This window comes from Pseudophryne corroboree, chromosome 9, assembly GCF_028390025.1.
Source record: "Pseudophryne corroboree isolate aPseCor3 chromosome 9, aPseCor3.hap2, whole genome shotgun sequence".
Lineage (NCBI taxonomy): Eukaryota > Metazoa > Chordata > Amphibia > Anura > Myobatrachidae > Pseudophryne > Pseudophryne corroboree.
In genome coordinates, this window is record NC_086452.1 from 343,840,855 (window position 1) to 343,863,536 (window position 22,682).

The following is a 22,682-nucleotide window of genomic DNA, read 5'->3' on the forward strand; positions in this document are numbered from 1 at the left end:
TGTGAAAAAACTACCTGTAGTTTTTCCTGAATCAGATAAATTAAATGAAGTGTGTGATGATGCGTGGGTTTCCCCCGATAGAAAATTATTGGCGTTATACCCTTTCCCGCCAGAAGTTAGGGCGCTTTGGGAAACACCCCTTAGGGTGGATAAGGCGCTCACACGCTTATCAAAACAAGTGGCGTTACCGTCTCCAGATACGGCCGCCCTCAAGGAGCCAGCTGATAGGAGGCTGGAAAATATCCTAAAAAGTATATACACACATACTGGTGTTATACTGCGACCAGCGATCGCCTCAGCCTGGATGTGCAGCGCTGGGGTGGCTTGGTCGGATTCCCTGACTGAAAATATTGATACCCTTGACAGGGACAGTATTTTATTGACTATAGAGCATTTAAAGGATGCATTTCTATATATGCGAGATGCACAGAGGGATATTTGCACTCTGGCATCAAGAGTAAGTGCGATGTCCATATCTGCCAGAAGATGTTTATGGACACGACAGTGGTCAGGTGATGCAGATTCCAAACGGCACATGGAAGTATTGCCGTATAAAGAAAAAGACACCGTCTTTTCAGCCTCAGTCCTTTCGTCCCCATAAGGGCAAGCGGGCAAAAGGCCAGTCATATCTGCCCAGGGATAGAGGAAAGGGAAGAAGACTGCAGCAGGCAGCCCCTTCCCAGGAACAGAAGCCCTCCACCGCTTCTGCCAAGTCCTCAGCATGACGCTGGGGCCGTACAAGCGGACTCAGGTGCGGTGGGGGGGTCGTCTCAAGAGTTTCAGCGCGCAGTGGGCTCACTCGCAAGTGGACCCCTGGATCCTACAAGTAGTATCCCAGGGGTACAGATTGGAAATTCGAGACGTCTCCCCCTCGCAGGTTCCTGAAGTCTGCTTTACCAACGTCTCCCTCCGACAGGGAGGCAGTATTGGAAACAATTCACAAGCTGTATTCCCAGCAGGTGATAATCAAAGTACCCCTCCTACAACAAGGAAAGGAGTATTATTCCACACTATATTGTGGTACTGAAGCCAGACGGCTCGGTGAGACCTATTCTAAATCTGAAATCTTTGAACACTTACATACAAAGGTTCAAATCAAGATGGAGTCACTCAGAGCAGTGATAGAGAACCAGGAAGAAGGGGACTATATGGTGTCCCGGGACATCAAGGATGCTTACCTCCATGTCCCAATTTGCCCTTCTCACCAAGGGTACCTCAGGTTCGTGGTACAGAACTGTCACTATCAGTTTCAGACGCTGCCGTTTGGATTGTCCACGGCACCTCGGGTCTTTACCAAGGTAATGGCCGAAATGATGATCCTTCTTCAAAGAAAAGGCGTCTTATTTATCCCTTACTTGGACGATCTCCTGATAAGGGCAAGGTCCAGATAACAGTTGGAGGTCGGAGTAGCACTATCTCAAGTAGTTCTACGACAGCACGGGTGGATTCTAAATATTCCAAAATCGCAGCTGTTTCCGACGACACGTCTGCTGTTCCTAGGGATGATTCTGGACACAGTCCAGAAAAAGGTGTTTCTCCCGGAGGAGAAAGCCAGGGAGTTATCCGAGCTAGTCAGAAACCTCCTAAAACCAGGCCAAGTGTCAGTGCATCAATGCACAAGAGTCCTGGGAAAAATGGTGGCTTCTTACGAAGCGATTCCATTCGGCAGATTTCACGCAAGAATTTTTCAGTGGGATCTGCTGGACGAATGGTCCGGATCGCATCTTCAGATGCATCAGCGGATAATCCTGTCTCCAAGGACAAGGGTGTCTCTTCTGTGGTGGCTGCAGAGTGCTCATCTACTAGAGGGCAGCACATTCGGCATTCGGGACTGGGTTCTGGTGACCACGGATGCCAGCCTGAGAGGCTGGGGAGCAGTCACACAGGGAAGAAATTTCCAAGGAGCGTGGTCAAGTCTGGAGACTTCTCTCCACATAAATATACTGGAGCTAAGGGCAATTTACAATGCTCTGAGCCTAGGAAGACCTCTGCTTCAAAGTCAACCGGTGCTGATCCAGTCGGACAACATCACGGCAGTCGCCCACGTAAACAGACAGGGCGGCACAAGAAGCAGGAGGGCAATGGCAGCAAGGATTCTTCGCTGGGCGAAAAATCATGTGATAACACTGTCAGCGGTGTTCATTCCGGGAGTGGACAACTGGGAAGCAGACTTCCTCAGCAGGAACGACCTCCACCCGGGAGAGTGGGGACTTCATCTGGAAGTCTTCCACAAGATTGTGAACCGTTGGGAAAGACCAAAGGTGGACATGATGGCGTCCCGTCTGAACAAAAAACTGGACAGGTATTGCGCCAGGTCAAGAGACCCTCAGGCAATAGCTGGGACGCTCTGGTAACACCGTGGGTGTACCAGTCGGTGTATGTGTTCCCTCCTCTGCCTCTCATACCCAAGGTACTGAGAATTATAAGACGGAGAGGAGTAAGAACTATACTCGTGGCTCCGGATTGGCCAAGAAGGACTTGGTACCCGGAACTTCAAGAGATACTAAGAAGGGACTTGCTTCAGCAAGGATCATGTCTGTTCCAAGACTTACCGCGGCTGCGTTTGACGGCATGGCGGTTGAACGCCGGATCCTAAGGGAAAAAGGCATTCCGGAAGAGGTCATCCCTACCCTGGTCAGAGCCAGGAAGGAGGTGACCGCACAACATTATCACCGCATTTGGCGAAAATATGTTGCATGGTGTGAGGCCAGGAAGGCCCCCACGGAGGAATTTCAACTCGGTCGATTCCTGCATTTCCTACAAACAGGAGTGTATATGGGCCTCAAATTGGGGTCCATTAAGGTTCAAATTTCGGCCCTGTCGATTTTCTTCCAGAAAGAATTGGCTTCAGTTCCTGAAGTCCAGAAGTTTGTCAAGGGAGTACTGCATATACAACCCCCTTTTGTGCCTCCAGTGGCACTGTGGGATCTCAACGTAGTTCTGGGATTCCTCAAATCACATTGGTTTAAACCGCTCAAATCTGTGGATTTGAAATATCTCACATGGAAAGTGACCATGCTGTTGGCCCTGGCCTCGGCCAGGCGAGTGTCAGAATTGGCGGCTTTGTCTCACAAAAGCCCATATCTGATTGTCCATTCGGACAGGGCAGAGCTGCGGACTCGTCCCCAGTTTCTCCCTAAGGTGGTGTCAGCGTTTCACCTGAACCAGCTTATTGTGGTACCTGCGGCTACTAGGGACTTGGAGGACTCCAAGTTGCTAGATGTTGTCAGTGCCCTGAAAATATAGGTTTCCAGGACGGCTGGAGTCAGGAAAACTGACTTGCTGTTATCCTGTATGCACCCAACAAACTGGGTGCTCTTGCTTCTAAGCAGACGATTGCTAGTTGGATGTGTAGTACAATTCAGCTTGCACATTCTGTGGCAGGCCTGCCACAGCCAAAATATGTAAATGCCCATTCCACAAGGAAGGTGGGCTCATCTTGGGCGGCTGCCCGAGGGGTCTCGGCTTTACAACTTTGCCGAGCTGCTACTTGGTCAGGGGCAAACACGTTTGAAAAATTCTACAAATTTGATACCCTGGCTGAGGAGGACCTGGAGTTCTCTCATTCGGTGCTGCAGAGTCATCCGCACTCTCCCGCCCGTTTGGGAGCTTTGGTATAATCCCCATGGTCCTGACGGAGTCCCCAGCATCCACTTAGGACGTCAGAGAAAATAAGAATTTACTTACCGATAATTCTATTTCTCGTAGTCCGTAGTGGATGCTGGGCGCCCATCCCAAGTGCGGATTGTCTGCAATACTTGTACATAGTTATTGTTACAAAAATCGGGTTATTATTGTTGTGAGCCATCTTTTCAGAGGCTCCGCTGTTATCATGCTGTTAACTGGGTTCAGATCACAGGTTGTACAGTGTGATTGGTGTGGCTGGTATGAGTCTTACCCGGGATTCAAAATCCTTCCTTATTGTGTACGCTCGTCCGGGCACAGTATCCTAACTGAGGCTTGGAGGAGGGTCATAGGGGGAGGAGCCAGTGCACACCACCTGATCCTAAAGCTTTTACTTTTGTGCCCTGTCTCCTGCGGAGCCGCTATTCCCCATGGTCCTGACGGAGTCCCCAGCATCCACTACGGACTACGAGAAATAGAATTATCGGTAAGTAAATTCTTATTTTTTTTTCTCTACCCTTCTACATTGAGGGGGGGGGGGTTAATAAGACCAGTGCCTCCCCTACCGTTTAACTCACCGATGTCACCGAGATCTAGTTACTTCAAAATGCTGTAATCTATTTGAGAAGCACCAGAAGAATGTCCCAAAAGTCTTGAATTATGGGGCATTCCCACCAGATATAACAGCATGTGCCTACCGCTCAGTAGTTAAGTACTTTTACTTTAAGTGTTTTTGTCTCTTCTATTTACTCCTCCCTCTTTTGTCTGGCAGCCATTACTAAATATAATTGTTCTTTGTACAGCAAAAGGAAGAGGCAGGTTATCAAGAATCAGTGCCGTAACTAGGCATTTTAGCGCTGTGTGCAAGAAACGACAGTGGCGCCCCCCCCCCCATGTAAGATAGGGGCAGTGCGCGCCGCAGGCGCGCAAATTTTTTATAGGGGCGTGGTTTCACGGAGAAGGGGCGTGGCCACAAAATAATAGCAATTCATACTACGGTGCACAGTAGTCTACATTATTCAAATTACGCTGCACAGTAGCGCCACTACACCAGGTAGAGCCCCTTTTATACATTACAGCAGACAGCGTCCCCCTTTTTACACATTACAACAGACAGCGTCCCCCTTTTTACACATTGCGGCAGCCAGTCCCCCTTTTTACACATTGCGGCAGCCAGGCCCCCTTTTTACACATTGCGGCAGCCAGTCCCCCTTTTTACACATTGCGGCAGCCAGGCCCCCTCTTTACACATTGCGGCAGCCAGTCCCCCTTTTTACACATTGCGGCAGCCAGTCCCCCTTATTACACATTGCGGCCGCCAGGCCCCCTTTTTACACATTGCGGCAGCCAGTCCCCCTTTTTACACATTGCGGCAGCCAGGCCCCCTTTTTACACATTGCGGCAGCCAGTCCCCCTTTTTACACATTGCGGCAGCCAGTCCCCCTTTTTACACATTGCGGCAGCCAGGCCCCCTTTTTACACATTGCGGCAGCCAGGCCCCCTTTTTACAGCCAGTCCACCTTTTTACACATTGCGGCAGCCAGTCCCCCTTTTTACACATTGCGGCAGACGGTGTCCCCCTGAGAGAGAGAGAGAGATACTTACCATCTTCCTGCTGGCAGTCAGGCTCCTCGTGCAGCTACCTCGGTGCAGGCAGTGAGGTGAGAAGAAGGAGGAGGGAGGGGGAGCAGGGAGCCGCAGCAGCGCTATGTCATTGGTAGTAAGCGCCGCTGCAGCATCCCCCTCTCCTTCCGTATTGGCTGCCCGGTGCTGCTGTGGATGCTGGGATGGAGGAACCGCATCCCAGCATCCACAGCAGCGCCGGGCAGCCAATACAGAAGGAGAGGGGGATGCTGCAGCGGCGCTTACTACCAATGACATAGCGCTGCTGCGGCTCTCTGCTCCCCCTCCCTCCTCCTCCTTCTCCGCTGCCCGGCGCTGGTCTCTTCTCCCTCCACAGAACGGCGCACACAGCAGAGGCGGCATGTAATGAGTCAATTTGATTCATTACATGCCGCTGGCCGTGCGCCCTCAGGGCAACTGCGCTGTGTGCCAAGCCCACTTGGCACACACGTAGTTACGGCCCTGTCAAGAATTATAGTATTTTCAAACAAAAAATGGATGTTGCTAGGGTAATGTTTTTAATTGTGAGTGCTGGTAAAATAATTGCAAAAATGAATGTATGCAAGTAATTCATAGTAAAATACTAAATCTGTATTTTACTTAAATCTGGATTACAAGAAAGTCATGTAATAGCTTTATCTATGCTTATAATTTTGAAAATAAATAATTTATGCAATGAGCATAAAAGCATTAATATTCAGTTTAATGTTACTGTAATGTATCGCCTGTATCTGGACAAAATAAAACTGGGTATAAACTGCAGGTCGACTTTTCGTTTACTATCCAGATGATAAGGGGGGTACACACTGAGCGATTTTTGTTTAATTTCTAAGCAGTCTGGCTAGATTGCTTAGAAAAAAAGCACACATCGCTCCGTGTGTATGCTCCATAGTGATAGCGATGCGCTGCCCGCACGACGCTATCGCTGACACTAGATTGGTCTGCATGCAGGCACAATCTAGTCAGGTCGCTCACTTCACCGCTGAGTGAAGTGAGCATCCCCCCCACTTCCTCCGCTGAGTGGGGGGAGAGATGTGTGCTGAGAGGTCTGTGATAGATTGCTCAGCACACATCTCTCCGTGTGTACCCACCTTTAGAGTCTCCTCCGTGTTTTGGCTTTGTGTCAAATGCATTTTCTGTTCTTTGTAGTCTTAATTAGAAGGTTTTTGATATGAGCGAATGATTGTTACCTGGGAGCTGCAATGGTTCTGGACTTTTTAAAAGAGGATAATGTGGAATTTGAATACCCAATTCTATCTGAGTTCACCAGTTGCCTACACATGGTGTAAATAAGCATTGATTACACTGAATCATGACAGGAAGTGCACTAGACATGTTGATGTCATCAAGGCCTGTCATGGCAAGTGTCTGTGTCCTTGGATACAGCTTCACTGGCCCCCGGTGCTGCGTAAACACCAGCCATCCTGAGTAACCCGAGTGTCACTTAGATGGCCAATGTTTACGCAGAGTGATCTGATGCTGCGCCTTCATATGCAGCAGTGGATTACAGAAGCCGGCACGAAGTGTCTATTACACAAGATGCCTCCTGCGGCATTAGCATATATTAGCACAGCGCTGCATACATTGGCATATCTATAATGGGTGCAGATTGCACCTATTTAATTATATATTTAATTATACTTACCCCTACGGAGTCCCATGGTAGGCTGCGTTGCAGCCAGAAATCACTGGGAAAATGTACACATCTGGGTCCTCTACAGGACAGAATTTGTTAGTGTTAACTGTGATATAGTTAGCTGACAGCCTCACTGGGGCTGTACAGCTAAGGGTGTGCTGGTGTCCTCTCTGTGTGTCTCCTCTCACATACAGTAGCGCAGGCTTGCAATATAACTGTCTGGGTGTATGTGTATGTTAATGTGCTTACTGTGAAACATGGGTAAACACAAGCTGTGCAGTGTATGCCACACCAGATTCTCTCCATTATAATCTGTTTCATGTGATCAATGCAGCCAATCTTCACAAATCAGTGAAGGGGCTGGGGGAGAGGGTCCATAGCCCCATTGGCTAGGGTCTCTTAAAACTATGATGTCAGATATGTCATCCCAGCTCACTGCTAATGTACAGAAAACTCAGCTACTACAACAAGCTTTTGCAGATTTAGCTGCTAGGGCAGATGCGGCACAGCCCCCCTCCTCTCATGCAGGACCACAAAAGCGTGGTTTACCTGCACTGCTCTCTGATACAGATGACACTATACAGGAGGATGGGGAGGACTTTGACCCCATTAGTGGGGATCCCGATTCTGCTCAGGGTATTGAACCCCTAATTCTAGCTATATGGGATGTGTTAAAGCTCCCTCTAGAGGACGCTGCGTCACAGCGGTAATTTTTCTTTGTACAAAACAAGCCTAATGTCACTTTCCCTGATTCTGCAGAGTTAGATGACCTATTCAAGCTGGCCTGGAAAAATCCAGACAAAAATTTCCAAGTGTCCAAAAAATTTTTGCGCACTTTCCCATTTGCTCCTGAAGGTAGGACATTTTGGGAGGAACCCCCAGGGGTTGATGTATCAGTCTCTCGACTGTCCAAAAAGGCGGTGCTGCCTGTCCTGTGCTCCTTTACCATAAAGGATCCTGGGGATAGGAAAATAGAGACTACACTCAAATCTATTTACATGGCAGCAGGTGTATCGCAAAGGCCGGTCATTGCGAGTTGCTGGATAACCCATTGCATTCATTCCTGGGCCACTCAAATTCAGAGGGGCCTCTCAGGAGATATGCCCTTGGTCACTATGGTGACCCTCCTAAAACACATTCAGGACACTACATGTGTCTTCTGTGATTCGCTCAAGGAGATGGGGAACATTAACGCTAGGATTTCTTCCATGGCAGTGTCGACGCGCAGGGCGTTGTGGTTGCGGCAGTGGATTGCGTATGCAGAATCCAAACGTGTGGAATCCCTCCCCTTTTCTGGGGAATGGCTCTTTGGGGTTGCATTGGATACCTGGATTTCCAAAGTTATGGCTGGGAAATCCACGTTTCTCCTGTCTGGGGCCCCGCCGGCGAGATGCTCCTACCCGGGGCTATCTGTCCAGTCCTTACGGACTCACAGATTTCGATCTAAGGCCAGAGGTGCCTCCAACGTGACTAGAGGCACCAGAGGTAAGTTAAGAAAGCCTGCAAGCACCAGCTCTCAGGACAGACCACCAGTTCTGCTTCCGCTAAGGCCTCAGCATGACGGTGCCCACCCACCCTGAGGGGATCTCAAGGTGGGAGCTCGACTGTGTCACTTCAGCCACGTCTGGGAGGCTTCCTGTCAGGATACCTGGGTCAGAGATTTTGTTTCTCAGGGCTACAAGCTGGAGTTCGACAGTACTCCTCCCCAACAATTTTTCAAATCAAGCTTACCAGCTTTGGAGGATATGCAAGTTACGTTGCAACAGGCCATCCTAAAGTTGGTCCAGTCCCACGTCATTGTTCCAGTACCAATACCGCAACGTGGCAAAGGGTTTTACTCAAACCTGTTTGTTGTGCCGAAACTGGACGGTTCGGTAAGACCCATTTTGAATCTAAAATCCTTGAATCCTTACTTGAAGGTGTTCAAGTTCAAAATGGAATCCATGCAAGCAGTGATTGTGGGCCTGGAAGAGCAGGAATTCTTGGTCTCCATGGATATCAAGGATGCCTACCTCCATATTCCGATTTGGCCGCCTCATCAGGCGTACCTGCGGTTTTTGCACTGCTGGGCAATCACTTCCAATTCCAGGCACTGCCCTTCGGCCTGTCCACAGCTCCGAGGGTGTTCACAAAGGTGATGATGGAGATGATGTTCCAGATCCAGGGAGTCAACATTGTTCCTAACCTGGACGACCTTCTGATCAAAGCAAGATCCAGGGAGCTTTTGTTGCTCCATATCGACCGCACTATCCAACTTCTGTCGTGCCATGGGTGGATCCTCAACTTACAGAAGTCCCATCTGGAGCCGACTCAGCGGCTTCTGTTCCTGGGGATGTTGATGGATACAGTGGCCCAGAAGGTGTTCCTACCAGAAGACAAGGCGAGAACACTTCAAGAGATGGTCCGCATGCTACTCGGACCTGCTCGAGTGTCCATTCATCTTTGCATAAGATTATTGGGGAAGATGGTCGCCTCCTACGAGGTGATCCAATATGGCAGGTTCCATGCCAGAACTTTTCAGCTGGATCTCCTGAGCAAATGGTCGGGTTCACATCTTCAGATGCACTGGATGATACAGCTGTCGCCTCAGGCCAGGATTTCCCTCCTGTGGTGGCTGCAGTCCTCCAATCTCCTGGAGAGCCGGAGTTTCGGAATTCAGGATTGGACCCTCCTCACAACAGATGCAAGTCTACGAGGATGGGGAGATGTCACCCAGGGGGCGCAGTTCCAGGGCAGGTGGTCAGCCCACGAAAGCCTCCTTCCGATCAATATTCTGGAACTTCGGGCGATCTACAATGCTCTGCTTCAGGCCTCTCCTCTGTTCAAGGATCACGCGATCCAGGTACAGTCGGACAACGCTACAGCAGTGGCGTATATCAATCGACAAGGAGGGACAAAAAGCAGAGCCTGCATGCGAGAGGTGTCAAAGATACTTCTCTGGGTAGAAAGAAATGCAAGAGCAATATCAACAATCTTCATTCCGGGTGTGAACTGGGAAGCGGACTTCCTGAGTCGTCACGATCTCCACCCGGGCAGTGGGGACTCCACCAGCAGGTGTTCCAGCAGGTCATCAACCGGTGGGGCTGCCTGCAAATCGACGTGATGGCTTCTCGTCTCAACGAGAAGCTTCCCTGGTATTGTTCACAAGCCAGGGACCCTCAGGCGACGGCAGTGGATGCACTGATGTCGCCTTGGCCTTACTGGCTGGTCTACCTGTTTACTCCGATTCGGTTACTCCCCTGGGTGCTCAAGCGCATCAGAAATCTGGGAGTCCAGACAATTCTGATTGCCCCGGATTGGCCACGGAGTGCGTGGTTCACGGATCTTCTGGATATGTCCATCGAAGACCCTTGGCCTCTACCACTAAGAAGAGATCTTCTTCAATAAGGACCTTTCGTCTACCCGGACTTACGGCGACTTCGTATGACGGCATGGAGGTTGAGCAGAATATCCTAACTCACAAGAGCCTTTCCAAAACGGTAATTGCTACCATGGTTCAGGCCAGGAAGCCTGTGACGTCAAAACACTATCATCATATCCGGAGGAGATATGTCTCTTTGTGCGAGGAACGCACATATCCGCTTGCTTAGTTTCACTTTGGACATTTCTTACGTTTCCTGCAGGCTGGTGTGGCTAAGTGCTTACGTCTGGGTTCCATTAAGGTTCAGATTTCAGTCCTATCCATTTTCTTTTAGAAGAAAATGGCAGTGTTGCTAGAAGTTCAGACCTTTTTGCAAGGGCTACCCCACATCCAACCTCCTTTTGTGCCGCCTACGGCACCCTGGGATCTGAATGTAGTGTTGGAATTTCTACAGTCCTCCTGGTTTGAACCTCTAATGACGGTAGAAGACAAGTACCTCACGTGGAAGACGGTGATGTTACTGGCCCTGGCTTCTGCTCGACGTGTCTCAGAATTGGGGGCCATACTTGGCCTTTACGGGGACAGAGCGGAGCTCCGGTCTAGGCAGCAGTTCCTGCCGAAGGTTGTCTCTGCGTTTCACTTGAATCAGCCTATTGTGATTCTGTCCAGCTCTGACGCTTCTGGTCCTCCGGAGGCATTGGATGCTGTGCGAGCCTTGAAGATCTATGTCAAGAGAATGGCTCAGCCCAGAAAAACGGATTCTTTGTTTGTGCCATTTGATGCGCAGAAAAGGGTTGCCCTGCTTCAAAGCAGTCCATTGTTCGTTGGATTAGGCTTACTGTTCAACAGGCCTATGTGTCGGCAGCCTTACCTGTTCCTAAGTCTCTGAAGGCCCACTCTACAAGATCATTGAGTTACAACTTTGCCGAGCTGCTACCTGGTCGGGGAAGAACACTTTTGTTAAGTTCTACAAATTTGATACCCTGGCCAAAAAGGATACCCAGTTTGGGTCGGCGGTGCTGCAGCAGTCTCCGCATGTTTCCGCACGTTCTGGAAGCTTTGGGATGTCCCCATCGTACTAGATTCTCCAATATCCCTTATAGATGCTAGAGAAAATAGGATTTAAATTACCTACCGGTAATTCCTTTTCTCGTAGTTCATAAGGGATATTGGGCGCCCGCCTCAGTGTGTTGACTTTTCTGCAGGTTCTTGTTATGTGGTTACCTGTTCAGCTGTTGCTGTTGTTGTTATCAGCCGTTGCTGGTTGTTATATGGGGTGGTCTTCAGTATGCCGAATGACGGGATCCTGGCGCACAGTAGTCCAGCGCCGGGATCCCGACACCCGGCATACCGACAGCTACTCTCCTTCGTGGGGGTCCACGACCCCCCTGGAGGGAGAATAAAATAGTGTAGCGCGCCATCGCGCCTGCAGCGTGGCGAGCGCAGCGAACCAGCAAGGGGCTCCTTTGCGCTCGCCACACTGTCAGTATGCTGGCGGTCGGACTCCCGGCGCCGGTATGCTGGTCGCCGGGAGCCCGGCCGCCGGCATACCATACTACACCCGTTATATGTTAGTGGTGTGCTGGTATGTAAATCTCACCACTCTTTGTTATCATGTTCCTTCTCTCATATATGTCCTTTCTCCTTCGGGCACGTTTTTACCTATAACTGCCTGTGGGAGGGGGCATAGAGGGGAGGAGCCAGCACAGTTGAAGAAATTGAAAGTGCACCGGCTCCTTTGGACCCCATCTATACCCATCGTACTAGATTCCCCAATATCCCTTATGGACTACGAGAAAAAGATTTACTGGTAGGTAATTAAAATCCTATTTTATTCATGTATGGCATTACTGCTTTAAATGTTGAGAGGCATGCCTACCAGGGTTACAAACCTGGCAACCAATATTTTTATGTGTTTCTAAAATGCATGTAAATGTTAGAATACCAGCATGCAGAGGAAAGTGGGGCTCAGGACGGAATATAGGGGATTTTAAAACATATTCAGATCAAAGAATATTGATTGACTCTGCATTATTAAGTTTCACTGACATGGGCATAGCAGTGATAGAGATGGTGGGGACAGCTGATTTTTGGATCAGCAGTTACTATACCAGAGCAACGTTTAATTGCGTTGGTGTTTTAGCATCCACCCTTGCTACTCATGACGCGCTGCTTACTAAATACTGCCGCTCTGCAGTGTTTCATAAATTGCCCCCCCCCCCCCCCCCCCCCAATATTTTTATTTTAAAATGATCTATAATGAAGCATTGTAAATGTACCTGCACATATATATGATACAATTTGTATCTGGAAGTGATAAAGGTTATTAACCTTTTTATTTTCCATAGTATGACATATGAAAACATTCTTTGTGAAGGTACTGTACAATAAACCCCTTTCAGTGAAAATAAATCATTGAGGTTTATAGTCACCACAGCCAAGCCTATTCCTGTGTTTGCTACACCTACTGTCACCATTCTTTTGTTTGCCTCATTTGCACTTTTAGGCTAGTGTCATATGGGTACTTTAGATTCTCTTCTGGCCACAAAATCCTAGAACACCCGCATTTATATAGATTATTCCCAGGGCCATAACTAGGTGTGTGCTTAGTGTACCACCACACATAGCGCTGCAGGGTTGGGGGCGCTGTTGGCGGCACTGGTCAATTATCTGTTTTAATTACTTTCACTTGCAGCCTCTCCCCTTTTTGAAGCTTAGCATCTCCTGACCGGCCCTGTCTCCTACCCCCACCCCTTCTGTCACTAATACCTTGTCAAAGTCGAAAAATATTGCAGTACACACATCACGTACAAACAACACACAGATGGCCTCCGCGCGTGTACTTTTTCTGCTGTGCGTGCACATATTCGCAATTTGCGTATGGTCGCTCCCGCGGTCGTGCGCATCAGCGCGTGGTATGGGTATTTACGGTAGAGTTTGTGAATGCATGGAGAGCTATCAAAACACATTACATATTTAATCCAAATAGTGCACATTGTACACATCAGAAAGTCCCCCTGCACCACATCAGAAAGTAACAACAGTTTAAATGATTACAAAACAAAGGGATTCACCTTTACAGGATAAGAGGGGACAGACTAAGGTTATAAGGTGGTGTTTGGTATCCAGCTGTAGGGTATTTTAAGGGTAACATTCCGGTGTTGGTCTGCGGAAGATCGCATGTTCCTGCGGATAGTTATGTGCAGAAGCAGAATATAGATATAAACTGTATTTACTGTATATTATGTATGCGGCGGGAATCCAGAGGAGACCACCCACAAGAGCAGTTGGGAAAGACATCGCCTACCTTTTCAAATCGACCTATGACCTCTCCTGTACTGTAAAAGTGCATTCCTGTGTCCAATGGACAAAGGGATTACAGTATCCATTGTATTGCTTTTGGAAGAATTGTATAAATAAAGCCTGCTGCAGCCTGGCCTGACACAAGACTCACAACGTTATCTATCAGATGACCGAGGACCGGCCGGGTTGCGCAAGCAATTCCAATCACGTATGTACATTGACTGTAGCCATTTACTCTGTTATATTGTATTGTATTGTATATATTGTAAACCCCTTTCAGCAATAATCCACTGTGGTGTCGGAACCCAGTGGTTTAACTACAGACTGGTGTCGTGTATTTCTTTCCCTGCTAAGGTTTAAAGTGTAATAGCATCACACTGCATTGCTGCATAAGGTTTAAAGTGTAATAGCATCACACTGCATTGCTGCATAAGGTTTAAAGTGTAATAGCATCACACTGCATTGCTGCATAAGGTTTAAAGTGTAATAGCATCACACTGCATTGCTGCATAAGGTTTAAAGTGTAATAGCATCACACTGCATTGCTGCATAAGGTTTAAAGTGTAATAGCATTGCATTGCATTACTGTAAAGGTTTAAAGTGTATCTCTGGGTGTGTGCGCACTGTGTGTACTCTGTACCCCCAGCGCTGTGTTTGTACGCTAAGTCCGTACAGTGATACGGGACTCCGTACGCAAACAGTGTATAAAGTACGTAGCGTGTGTACTAAGTTTAGTGGCCGCAGCTGCTCCATGGTAAAGTGTATTCTAAGTGTGTATAAGGTATAGCTTTCTTTCCTGTAAGATAATCGACATTATCAACCTATACAGCATTCATGGACTTGACTTAATAGCTCTTTGTTATTAAGTCGCACTGTCCTTTATTACATTTCTGAAAACTGTTATGCCAGGGATTTGAACCTGTTGCAATTCTCCTTCTGGCACAGGGCACCAAAAAGTCTGTGTAATAAAAAGTTATACAGGTTGAGTCTTCCTTATCCAAAATGCTTGGGACCAGAGGTATTTTGGTTATGGGATTTTTCCGTATTTTGGAATAATTGCATACCATAATCCATAATGAGATATCATGGTAAAGGGACCTAAATCTAAACACAGAATGCATTTATGTTACATATACACCTTATACACACAGCCTGAAGGTAATTTTAGCCAATATTTTTTATAACTTTGTGCATTAAACAAAGTGTGTCTACATTTACACAATTCATTTACTGTATATTTCATATACACCTTATACACACAGCCTGAAGGTCATTTAATACAATATTTTTAATAACTTTGTGTATTAAACAAAGTTTGCGTACATTGAGCCATCAAAAAACAAAGGTTTCACTATCTCACTCTCACTCAAAAAAGTCCGTATTTCAGAATATTCCGTATTTCTGAATATTTGGATATGGGATACTCAACCTGTATTACCTGCGCACTGAGGGGTATGGGTCGTTGGGTCGTCTCAACTTAGGTCGACAGTCATTGGGTCGACCATGGAAGGTCGACATGCATTAGGTCGTCAGGGGCAATAGGTCGACATGATCATTAGGTTAACATGTATTAGGTCGACAGGTCAAAAGGGCGACATGGGTTTTTGGACTTTTTTTGGTGTCGTTTTCTTCGTAAAACGACGGGGAACCCCAATTAGTGCACCGTGTCCACTCGCATGGCTCGCTTCGCTCGCCATGCTTCAGGCAAGGTGCCTCACTCTGCTACTGCTGCACTCGACACAGGTTACCGTTCCCAATTGTAGTCCACGTGGATCGTCAAGTATAAAAATGTCCAAAAAAATGAAAAAAAAAACAAAAAACTCATGTCGACTTTTTGACCTGTTGACCTAGTACATTTCGACCTAATGACCATGTCGACTTAATGCATGTCGACCTTTAGTGGTCGACCTAATGACTGTCGACCTAAGCTTTGTCGCCCTAACGACCGTATCCCGCACTGAGATGGCATGGGGTGAGCGAGCTGCTTTTGTTAGTAGGTGATCTTCCCTACTGATGAGTTTACAGTATATAGCAGATATAACACTGCGCTCAGCTTTATTGGGATGATTGCAGTGTTGTTTATATTCCTGTAACCTTATTGTTAAAGTCCCCTGTGTGTTATATAATGTTTATATCCACTATTGTATGTAACGTGCTGTGTTTATACAATATATCAACCTGAAAAGAATGCGTTTGGATACTGTGTGTTAGGAAACTATTTTTTCACATATGGAGACACAATGCTCCTGAATCAATGGTAAAAACGAACAGACTGATACTGTTGACAATGAGCAAAGTGTTCACATGATGTCAAATGTCACTTGATAACAAAATGAATTGTAAGTTATTTAGGGGGACTGTTAATGTATAAACGGCTCCCTTTGCTCCCACGATCGTCTTGGTCTAATGCATAGGGCAGTGATGTGATTAGAAAAGTAATTTATTTGAAAGAAAAGTCTCAACTGATCATTAGTTACATGTATGTATTCCAGCATAGGAGCAAATATTTATGCTGCTGCAGCCACTAGCCATGCCTGTGTGTGACCTTTTTCAGTTCTATGGGGGAGGGAAAAACCTGAGCATCCTGTATTATATTGAAGAGTAGTCTCCTGTGTTTTTTAGGGTCCATCAATGAAACAGTTCATGGACATTTTCTCTCTTCCTGAGATGACTTTGATTTCCTGTGTAACAGATTTCTTCATCAGCAATGGCATTGACTTCGACCCAGTTCATCTTTATAAGGATACAACAGTAAGCATCAAAATATTATCTTAGTATAACTTGTTTACATGGCTATTACTGCATGGAGCGGTGCATCAACCACTTAAGTGGCTTTAAAAATAAAATAATAAATTAGTAATTGTAATTTAATGAAGTTTCATAATGTTTTTGTTTAAATGTATTAAAATATTGATTTTGAAAAAAAAAATGATGCCTATGCAGTGGCGCACGCAGGGGGGGTTTACAAGTACCTGGAAACCCCCCCTAATGAGCTAAACTTTACATTTCTGAGACGGAGACAGCAGTGTCTCCGTCTCTGTAAAAGCCGCGATCGCGACAGCTGAGCTGCTACAGTAGCAGAGAGCAGTGTAGCTCTCTGCAAAGAGCGTGTCTGTGGGGAGCTGCTGGCCGCACATGCTCAGCCACAGCAGTTCCCTCCGTCCTCACACTTCCCCAGCGTGTATCTCTCCGCTCACCAGCAGCCACCACACACTTATAGTAAGTACTGTTTGCACAACTTGCTCACCAGGGTCTGTCAAATAGAGGGTTGTATTTGCAAGTGTATGTGTATATACATATACATAGTGTGTGTGTGTATGTATATATATATATATATATATATATATATATATATATATATATAATATACACAATGTAAAACCCGGCACTCCACCTTGCAAGTAATTGGTCTTTGTGCCCTCACATTTAGAAATGCAAACAATCAATGGTGCGGCACTCACAGACTCTTAATAAAGAAATCACAGACACCAGCGGTATAGTGAACTTCAACTTGTTCCTGCCGAAAATCCATACAGGATTGAAACATTGAAGTTCACTATACCGCTGGTGTCTGTGATTTCTTTATTAAGAGTCTGTGAGTGCCGCACCATTGATTATGTATATATATATATATATATAGTATATGTGCCCTCCACTAGGGGATGTACCCCTACTATACAGCTATGAACAAAAGAGGCGGCATTAGTAGACTTGTATCCAAACACAAACGTGTATTGTGAGGTTAACGTCACTCGTCCGGCAGAAGTGATGCTGCGGGTCCCGGCTGCGTGACCTAGGCAACGCTGAAAACAATAACATACATCGTTACAGACACTGGCCGCTCATTCATGTAAAATTACGTGTATGAGCGGCCAGTGTCTGTAACGCTGTTTGTTATTGTTTTCAGCGTTGGCTAGGTCACACACACACACACACACACACACACACACACACACACACACACACACACACACACACACACACACACACACACACTCCCCCCCCCAATGGAAACCCCCCTGAGTAAATCCTGCGTTTGCCCCTGCTATGGGGTGTCTTGCACCCATCCCTTGGCCTCCATTGTAACAGTACCTCGCACTTCCCAGCTGTGATAGATTTCCAGAAGAAATACTTGTAGATCCCTTTTGGCATCAGCCTCGCCAGGGGGGGTGGTAGTAGATCCCCAGTGGTTGAGCATTCACACCTACTATAGGTCACCACTGCAGTGGCAAGCGCAGGATTTCTAGAGAGGGGTTTCCAAATGTAGTCCACAATCTCCGAATCTGCAGAACAATGGAGTAAGTGCGGGAGACGGGGGGAGCGGTAAAAGGACCTAGTAATGACCCTGGACATTAAAGTACACATTTGTCTTTCTCTAACGTCCTAGTGGATGCTGGGGACTCCGAAAGGACCATGGGGAATAGCGGCTCCGCAGGAGACTGGGCACAAAAGTAAAAAGCTTTAGGACTACCTGGTGTGCACTGGCTCCTCCCCCCATGACCCTCCTCCAAGCCTCAGTTAGATTTTTGTGCCCGAACGAGACGGGTGCAGGCTAAGGGGCTCTCCTGAGCTGCTTAGTGTAAAAGTTTAAAGTAGGTTTTTTATTTTCAGTGAGACCTGCTGGCAACAGGCTCACTGCACCGAGGGACTAAGGGGAGAAGAAGCGAACTCACCTGCGTGCAGAGTGGATTGGGCTTCTTAGGCTACTGGACATTAGCTCCAGAGGGACGATCACAGGCCCAGCCATGGATGGGTCCCGGAGCCGCGCCGCCGGCCCCCTTACAGAGCCAGAAGAGTGAAGAGGTCCGGAAAATCGGCGGCAGAAGACGTCCTGTCTTCAATAAGGTAGCGCACAGCACCGCAGCTGTGCGCCATTGCTCTCAGCACACTTCACACTCCGGTCACTGAGGGTGCAGTGCACTGGGGGGGGCGCCCTGAGACGCAATAAAAAACCTTTTTTTGGCAAAAAATACATCACATATAGCTCCTGGGCTATATGGATGCATTTAACCCCTGCCAATTTTTCCATTAAAAAGCGGGAGAAAGGCCGCCGTGAAGGGGGCGGAGCCTATCTCCTCAGCACACTGGCGCCATTTTTTCCTCACAGCTCCGTTGGAGGAAGGCTCCCTGACTCTCCCCTGCAGTCCTGCACTACAGAAACAGGGTAAAACAAGAGAGGGGGGGCACTAAATTGGCATATTAATATATACAGCAGCTATATTAGGGAAAAACACTTATATAAGGTTATCCCTGTATATATATAGCGCTCTGGTGTGTGCTGGCAAACTCTCCCTCTGTCTCCCCAAAGGGCTAGTGGGGTCCTGTCCTCTATCAGAGCATTCCCTGTGTGTGTGCTGTGTGTCGGTACGCTGTGTCGACATGTATGAGGAGGAAAATGGTGTGGAGGCGGAGCAATTGTCTGTGTTAGTGATGTCACCCCCTAGGGAGTCGACACCTGACTGGATGGTCTTATGGAAAGAATTACGTGATAGTGTCGGCACTTTACAAAAGACTGTTGACGACATGAGACAGCCGGCAAATCAGTTAATACCTGTACAGGCGTCTCAAACACCGTCAGGGGCTATAAAACGCCCGTTACCTCAGGTCGATACAGACACTGACACGGACACTGACTCCAGTGTCGACGGTGAGGAAACAAACGTATTTTCCAGTAGGGCCACACGTTACATGATCACGGCAATGAAGGAGGTTTTGAACATTTCTGATACTAAAAGTACCACAAAAAAGGGTATTATGTGGGGTGTGAAAAAACTACCCGTAGTTTTTCCTGAATCAGATGAATTAAATGAGGTGTGTGATGAAGCGTGGGTTTCCCACGATAAAAAACTGCTAATTTCTAAAAAATTATTGGCATTATACCCTTTCCCGCCAGAGGTTAGGGCGCGTTGGGAAACACCCCCTAGAGTGGATAAGGCGCTCACACGCTTATCAAAACAAGTGGCGTTACCGTCTCCTGATACGGCCGCCCTCAAGGAACCAGCTGATAGGAAGCTGGAAAATATCCTAAAAAGTATATACACACATACTGGTATTATACTGCGACCAGCAATCGCCTCAGCCTGGATGTGCAGTGCTGGGGTGACTTGGTCGGATTCCCTGACTGAAAATATTGATACCCTGGACAGGGACAATATATTATTGACTATAGAGCATTTAAAGGATGCATTTCTATATATGCGTGATGCACAGAGGGATATTTGCACTCTGGCATCAAGAGTAAGTGCGATGTCCATTTCTGCCAGAAGAGGGTTATGGACGCGACAGTGGTCAGGTGATGCGGATTCCAAACGGCATATGGAAGTATTGCCGTATAAAGGGGAGGAGTTATTTGGGGTCGGTCTATCGGACCTGGTGGCCACGGCAACGGCTGGGAAATCCACCTTTTTACCCCAAGTCACCTCACAGCAGAAAAAGATACCGTCTTTTCAGGCTCAGTCCTTTCGTCCCCATAAGGGTAAGCGGGCAAAAGGCCACTCATATCTGCCCCGGGGCAGAGGAAGGGGAAAAAGACTGCAGCAGACAGCCTCTTCCCACGAACAGAAGCCCTCCCCCGCTTCTGCCAAGTCCTCAGCATGACGCTGGGGCCTTACAAGCGGACTCAGGCACGGTGGGGGCCCGTCTCAAGAATTTCAGCGCGCAGTGGGCTCACTCGCAAGTGGACCCCTGGATCCTGCAGGTAGTATCTCAGGGGTACAAATTGGAATTCGAGACGTCTCCCCCCTCGCCGGTTCCTGAAGTCTGCTTTACCAACGTCTCCCCCCGACAGGGAGGCGGTATTGGAAGCCATTCACAAGCTGTATTCCCAGCAAGTGATAATCAAGGTACCCCTCCTACAACAGGGAAAGGGGTATTATTCCACGCTGTTTGTGGTACCGAAGCCGGACGGCTCGGTGAGACCCATTTTAAATCTGAAATCCTTGAACACTTACATAAAAAGGTTCAAGTTCAAGATGGAGTCACTCAGAGCAGTGATAGCGAACCTGGAAGAAGGGGACTATATGGTGTCTCTGGACATCAAGGATGCTTACCTCCATGTCCCAATTTGCCCTTCTCACCAAGGGTACCTCAGGTTTGTGGTACAGAACTGTCACTATCAGTTTCAGACGCTGCCGTTTGGATTGTCCACGGCACCCCGGGTCTTTACCAAGGTAATGGCCGAAATGATGATTCTTCTTCGAAGAAAAGGCGTCTTAATTATCCCTTACTTGGACGATCTCCTGATAAGGGCAAGGTCCAGAGAACAGTTAGAGGTCGGAGTAGCACTATCTCAAGTAGTACTACGACAGCACGGATGGATTCTAAATATTCCAAAATCGCAGCTGTTTCCGACGACACGTCTGCTGTTCCTAGGAATGATTCTGGACACAGTACAGAAAAAGGTGTTTCTCCCGGAAGAGAAAGCCAGGGAGTTATCCGACCTAGTCAGGAACCTCCTAAGACCAGGCCAAGTGTCAGTACATCAATGCACAAGGGTCCTGGGAAAGATGGTGGCTTCTTACGAAGCGATTCCATTCGGCAGATTCCACGCAAGAACTTTTCAGTGGGATCTGCTGGACAAATGGTCCGGATCGCATCTTCAAATGCATCAGCGGATAACCCTGTCTCCAAGGACAAGGGTGTCTCTCCTGTGGTGGTTACAGAGTGCTCATCTCCTAGAGGGCCGCAGATTCGGCATTCAGGATTGGGCCCTGGTGACCACGGATGCCAGCCTGAGGGGCTGGGGAGCAGTCACACAGGGAAGAAATTTCCAGGGCTTGTGGTCAAGCATGGAAACGTCACTTCACATAAATATCCTGGAACTCAGGGCCATTTACAATGCCCTAAGTCAGGCAAGACCTCTGCTTCAGGGTCAGCCGGAGTTGATCCAGTCGGACAACATCACGGCAGTCGCCCATGTAAACAGACAGGGCGGCACGAGAAGCAGGAGGGCAATGACGGAAGTGGCAAGGATTCTTCGCTGGGCGGAAAATCATGTGATAGCACTGTCAGCAGTGTTCATTCCGGGAGTGGACAACTGGGAAGCAGACTTCCTCAGCAGACACGATCTTCACCCGGGGGAGTGGGGACTTCACCCGGAAGTCTTCCACATGATTGTGAACCGTTGGGAAAAACCAAAGGTGGACATGATGGCGTCCCGCCTCAACAAAAAACTGGACAGATATTGCGCCAGGTCAAGGGACCCTCAGGCAATAGCTGTGGACGCTCTGGTAACACCGTGGGTGTACCAGTCAGTGTATGTGTTCCCTCCTCTTCCTCTCATACCAAAAGTACTGAGAATCATAAGAAGGAGAGGAGTAAAGACTATACTCGTGGCTCCGGATTGGCCAAGAAGGACTTGGTACCCGGAAATTCAAGAGATGCTCACGGAAGACCCGTGGCCTCTACCTCTAAGAAAGGACCTGCTCCAGCAGGGACCATGTCTGTTCCAAGACTTACCGCGGCTGCGTTTGACGGCATGGCGGTTGAACGTCGGATCCTGAAGGAAAAAGGCATTCCGGATGAAGTCATCCCTACCCTGATCAAAGCCAGGAAGGATGTGACCGTACAACATTATCACCGTATTTGGCGAAAATATGTTGCGTGGTGCGAGGCCAGGAAGGCCCCTACAGAGGAATTTCAACTGGGTCGATTCCTGCATTTCCTGCAAACAGGACTGTCTATGGGCCTAAAATTAGGGTCCATTAAGGTTCAAATTTCGGCCCTGTCAATATTCTTCCAAAAAGAACTAGCTTCTGTTCCTGAAGTTCAGACGTTTGTCAAGGGAGTACTGCATATACAGCCTCCTTTTGTGCCTCCAGTGGCACCTTGGGATCTCAATGTAGTTTTGGGGTTCCTAAAATCACATTGGTTTGAACCACTCACCACTGTGGACTTAAAATATCTCACATGGAAAGTGGTAATGCTGTTAGCCCTGGCTTCAGCCAGGCGTGTTTCAGAATTGGCGGCTTTATCCTATAAAAGCCCTTACCTAATTTTTCATACGGACAGGGCAGAATTGAGGACTCGTCCTCAATTTCTCCCTAAGGTGGTTTCAGCATTTCACGTAAACCAGCCTATTGTGGTGCCTGCGGCTACTAGGGACTTGGAGGATTCCAAGTTACTGGACGTAGTCAG

At 47.8% G+C, this 22,682-nt stretch overlaps 1 protein-coding gene across 1 annotated transcript in view; it reads left to right on the forward strand.

The window, feature by feature from the left end:
* The window catches only part of NT5DC2 (5'-nucleotidase domain containing 2), a 180,479-nt gene that overhangs the window by 62,716 nt on the left and 95,081 nt on the right, over positions 1–22,682 (forward strand). Inside the window, exon 6 of the mRNA XM_063940631.1 lies at positions 16,170–16,298. Coding sequence (XP_063796701.1) covers positions 16,170–16,298 — 129 coding nt within the window. The remainder of the gene's footprint in view (positions 1–16,169; positions 16,299–22,682) is intronic.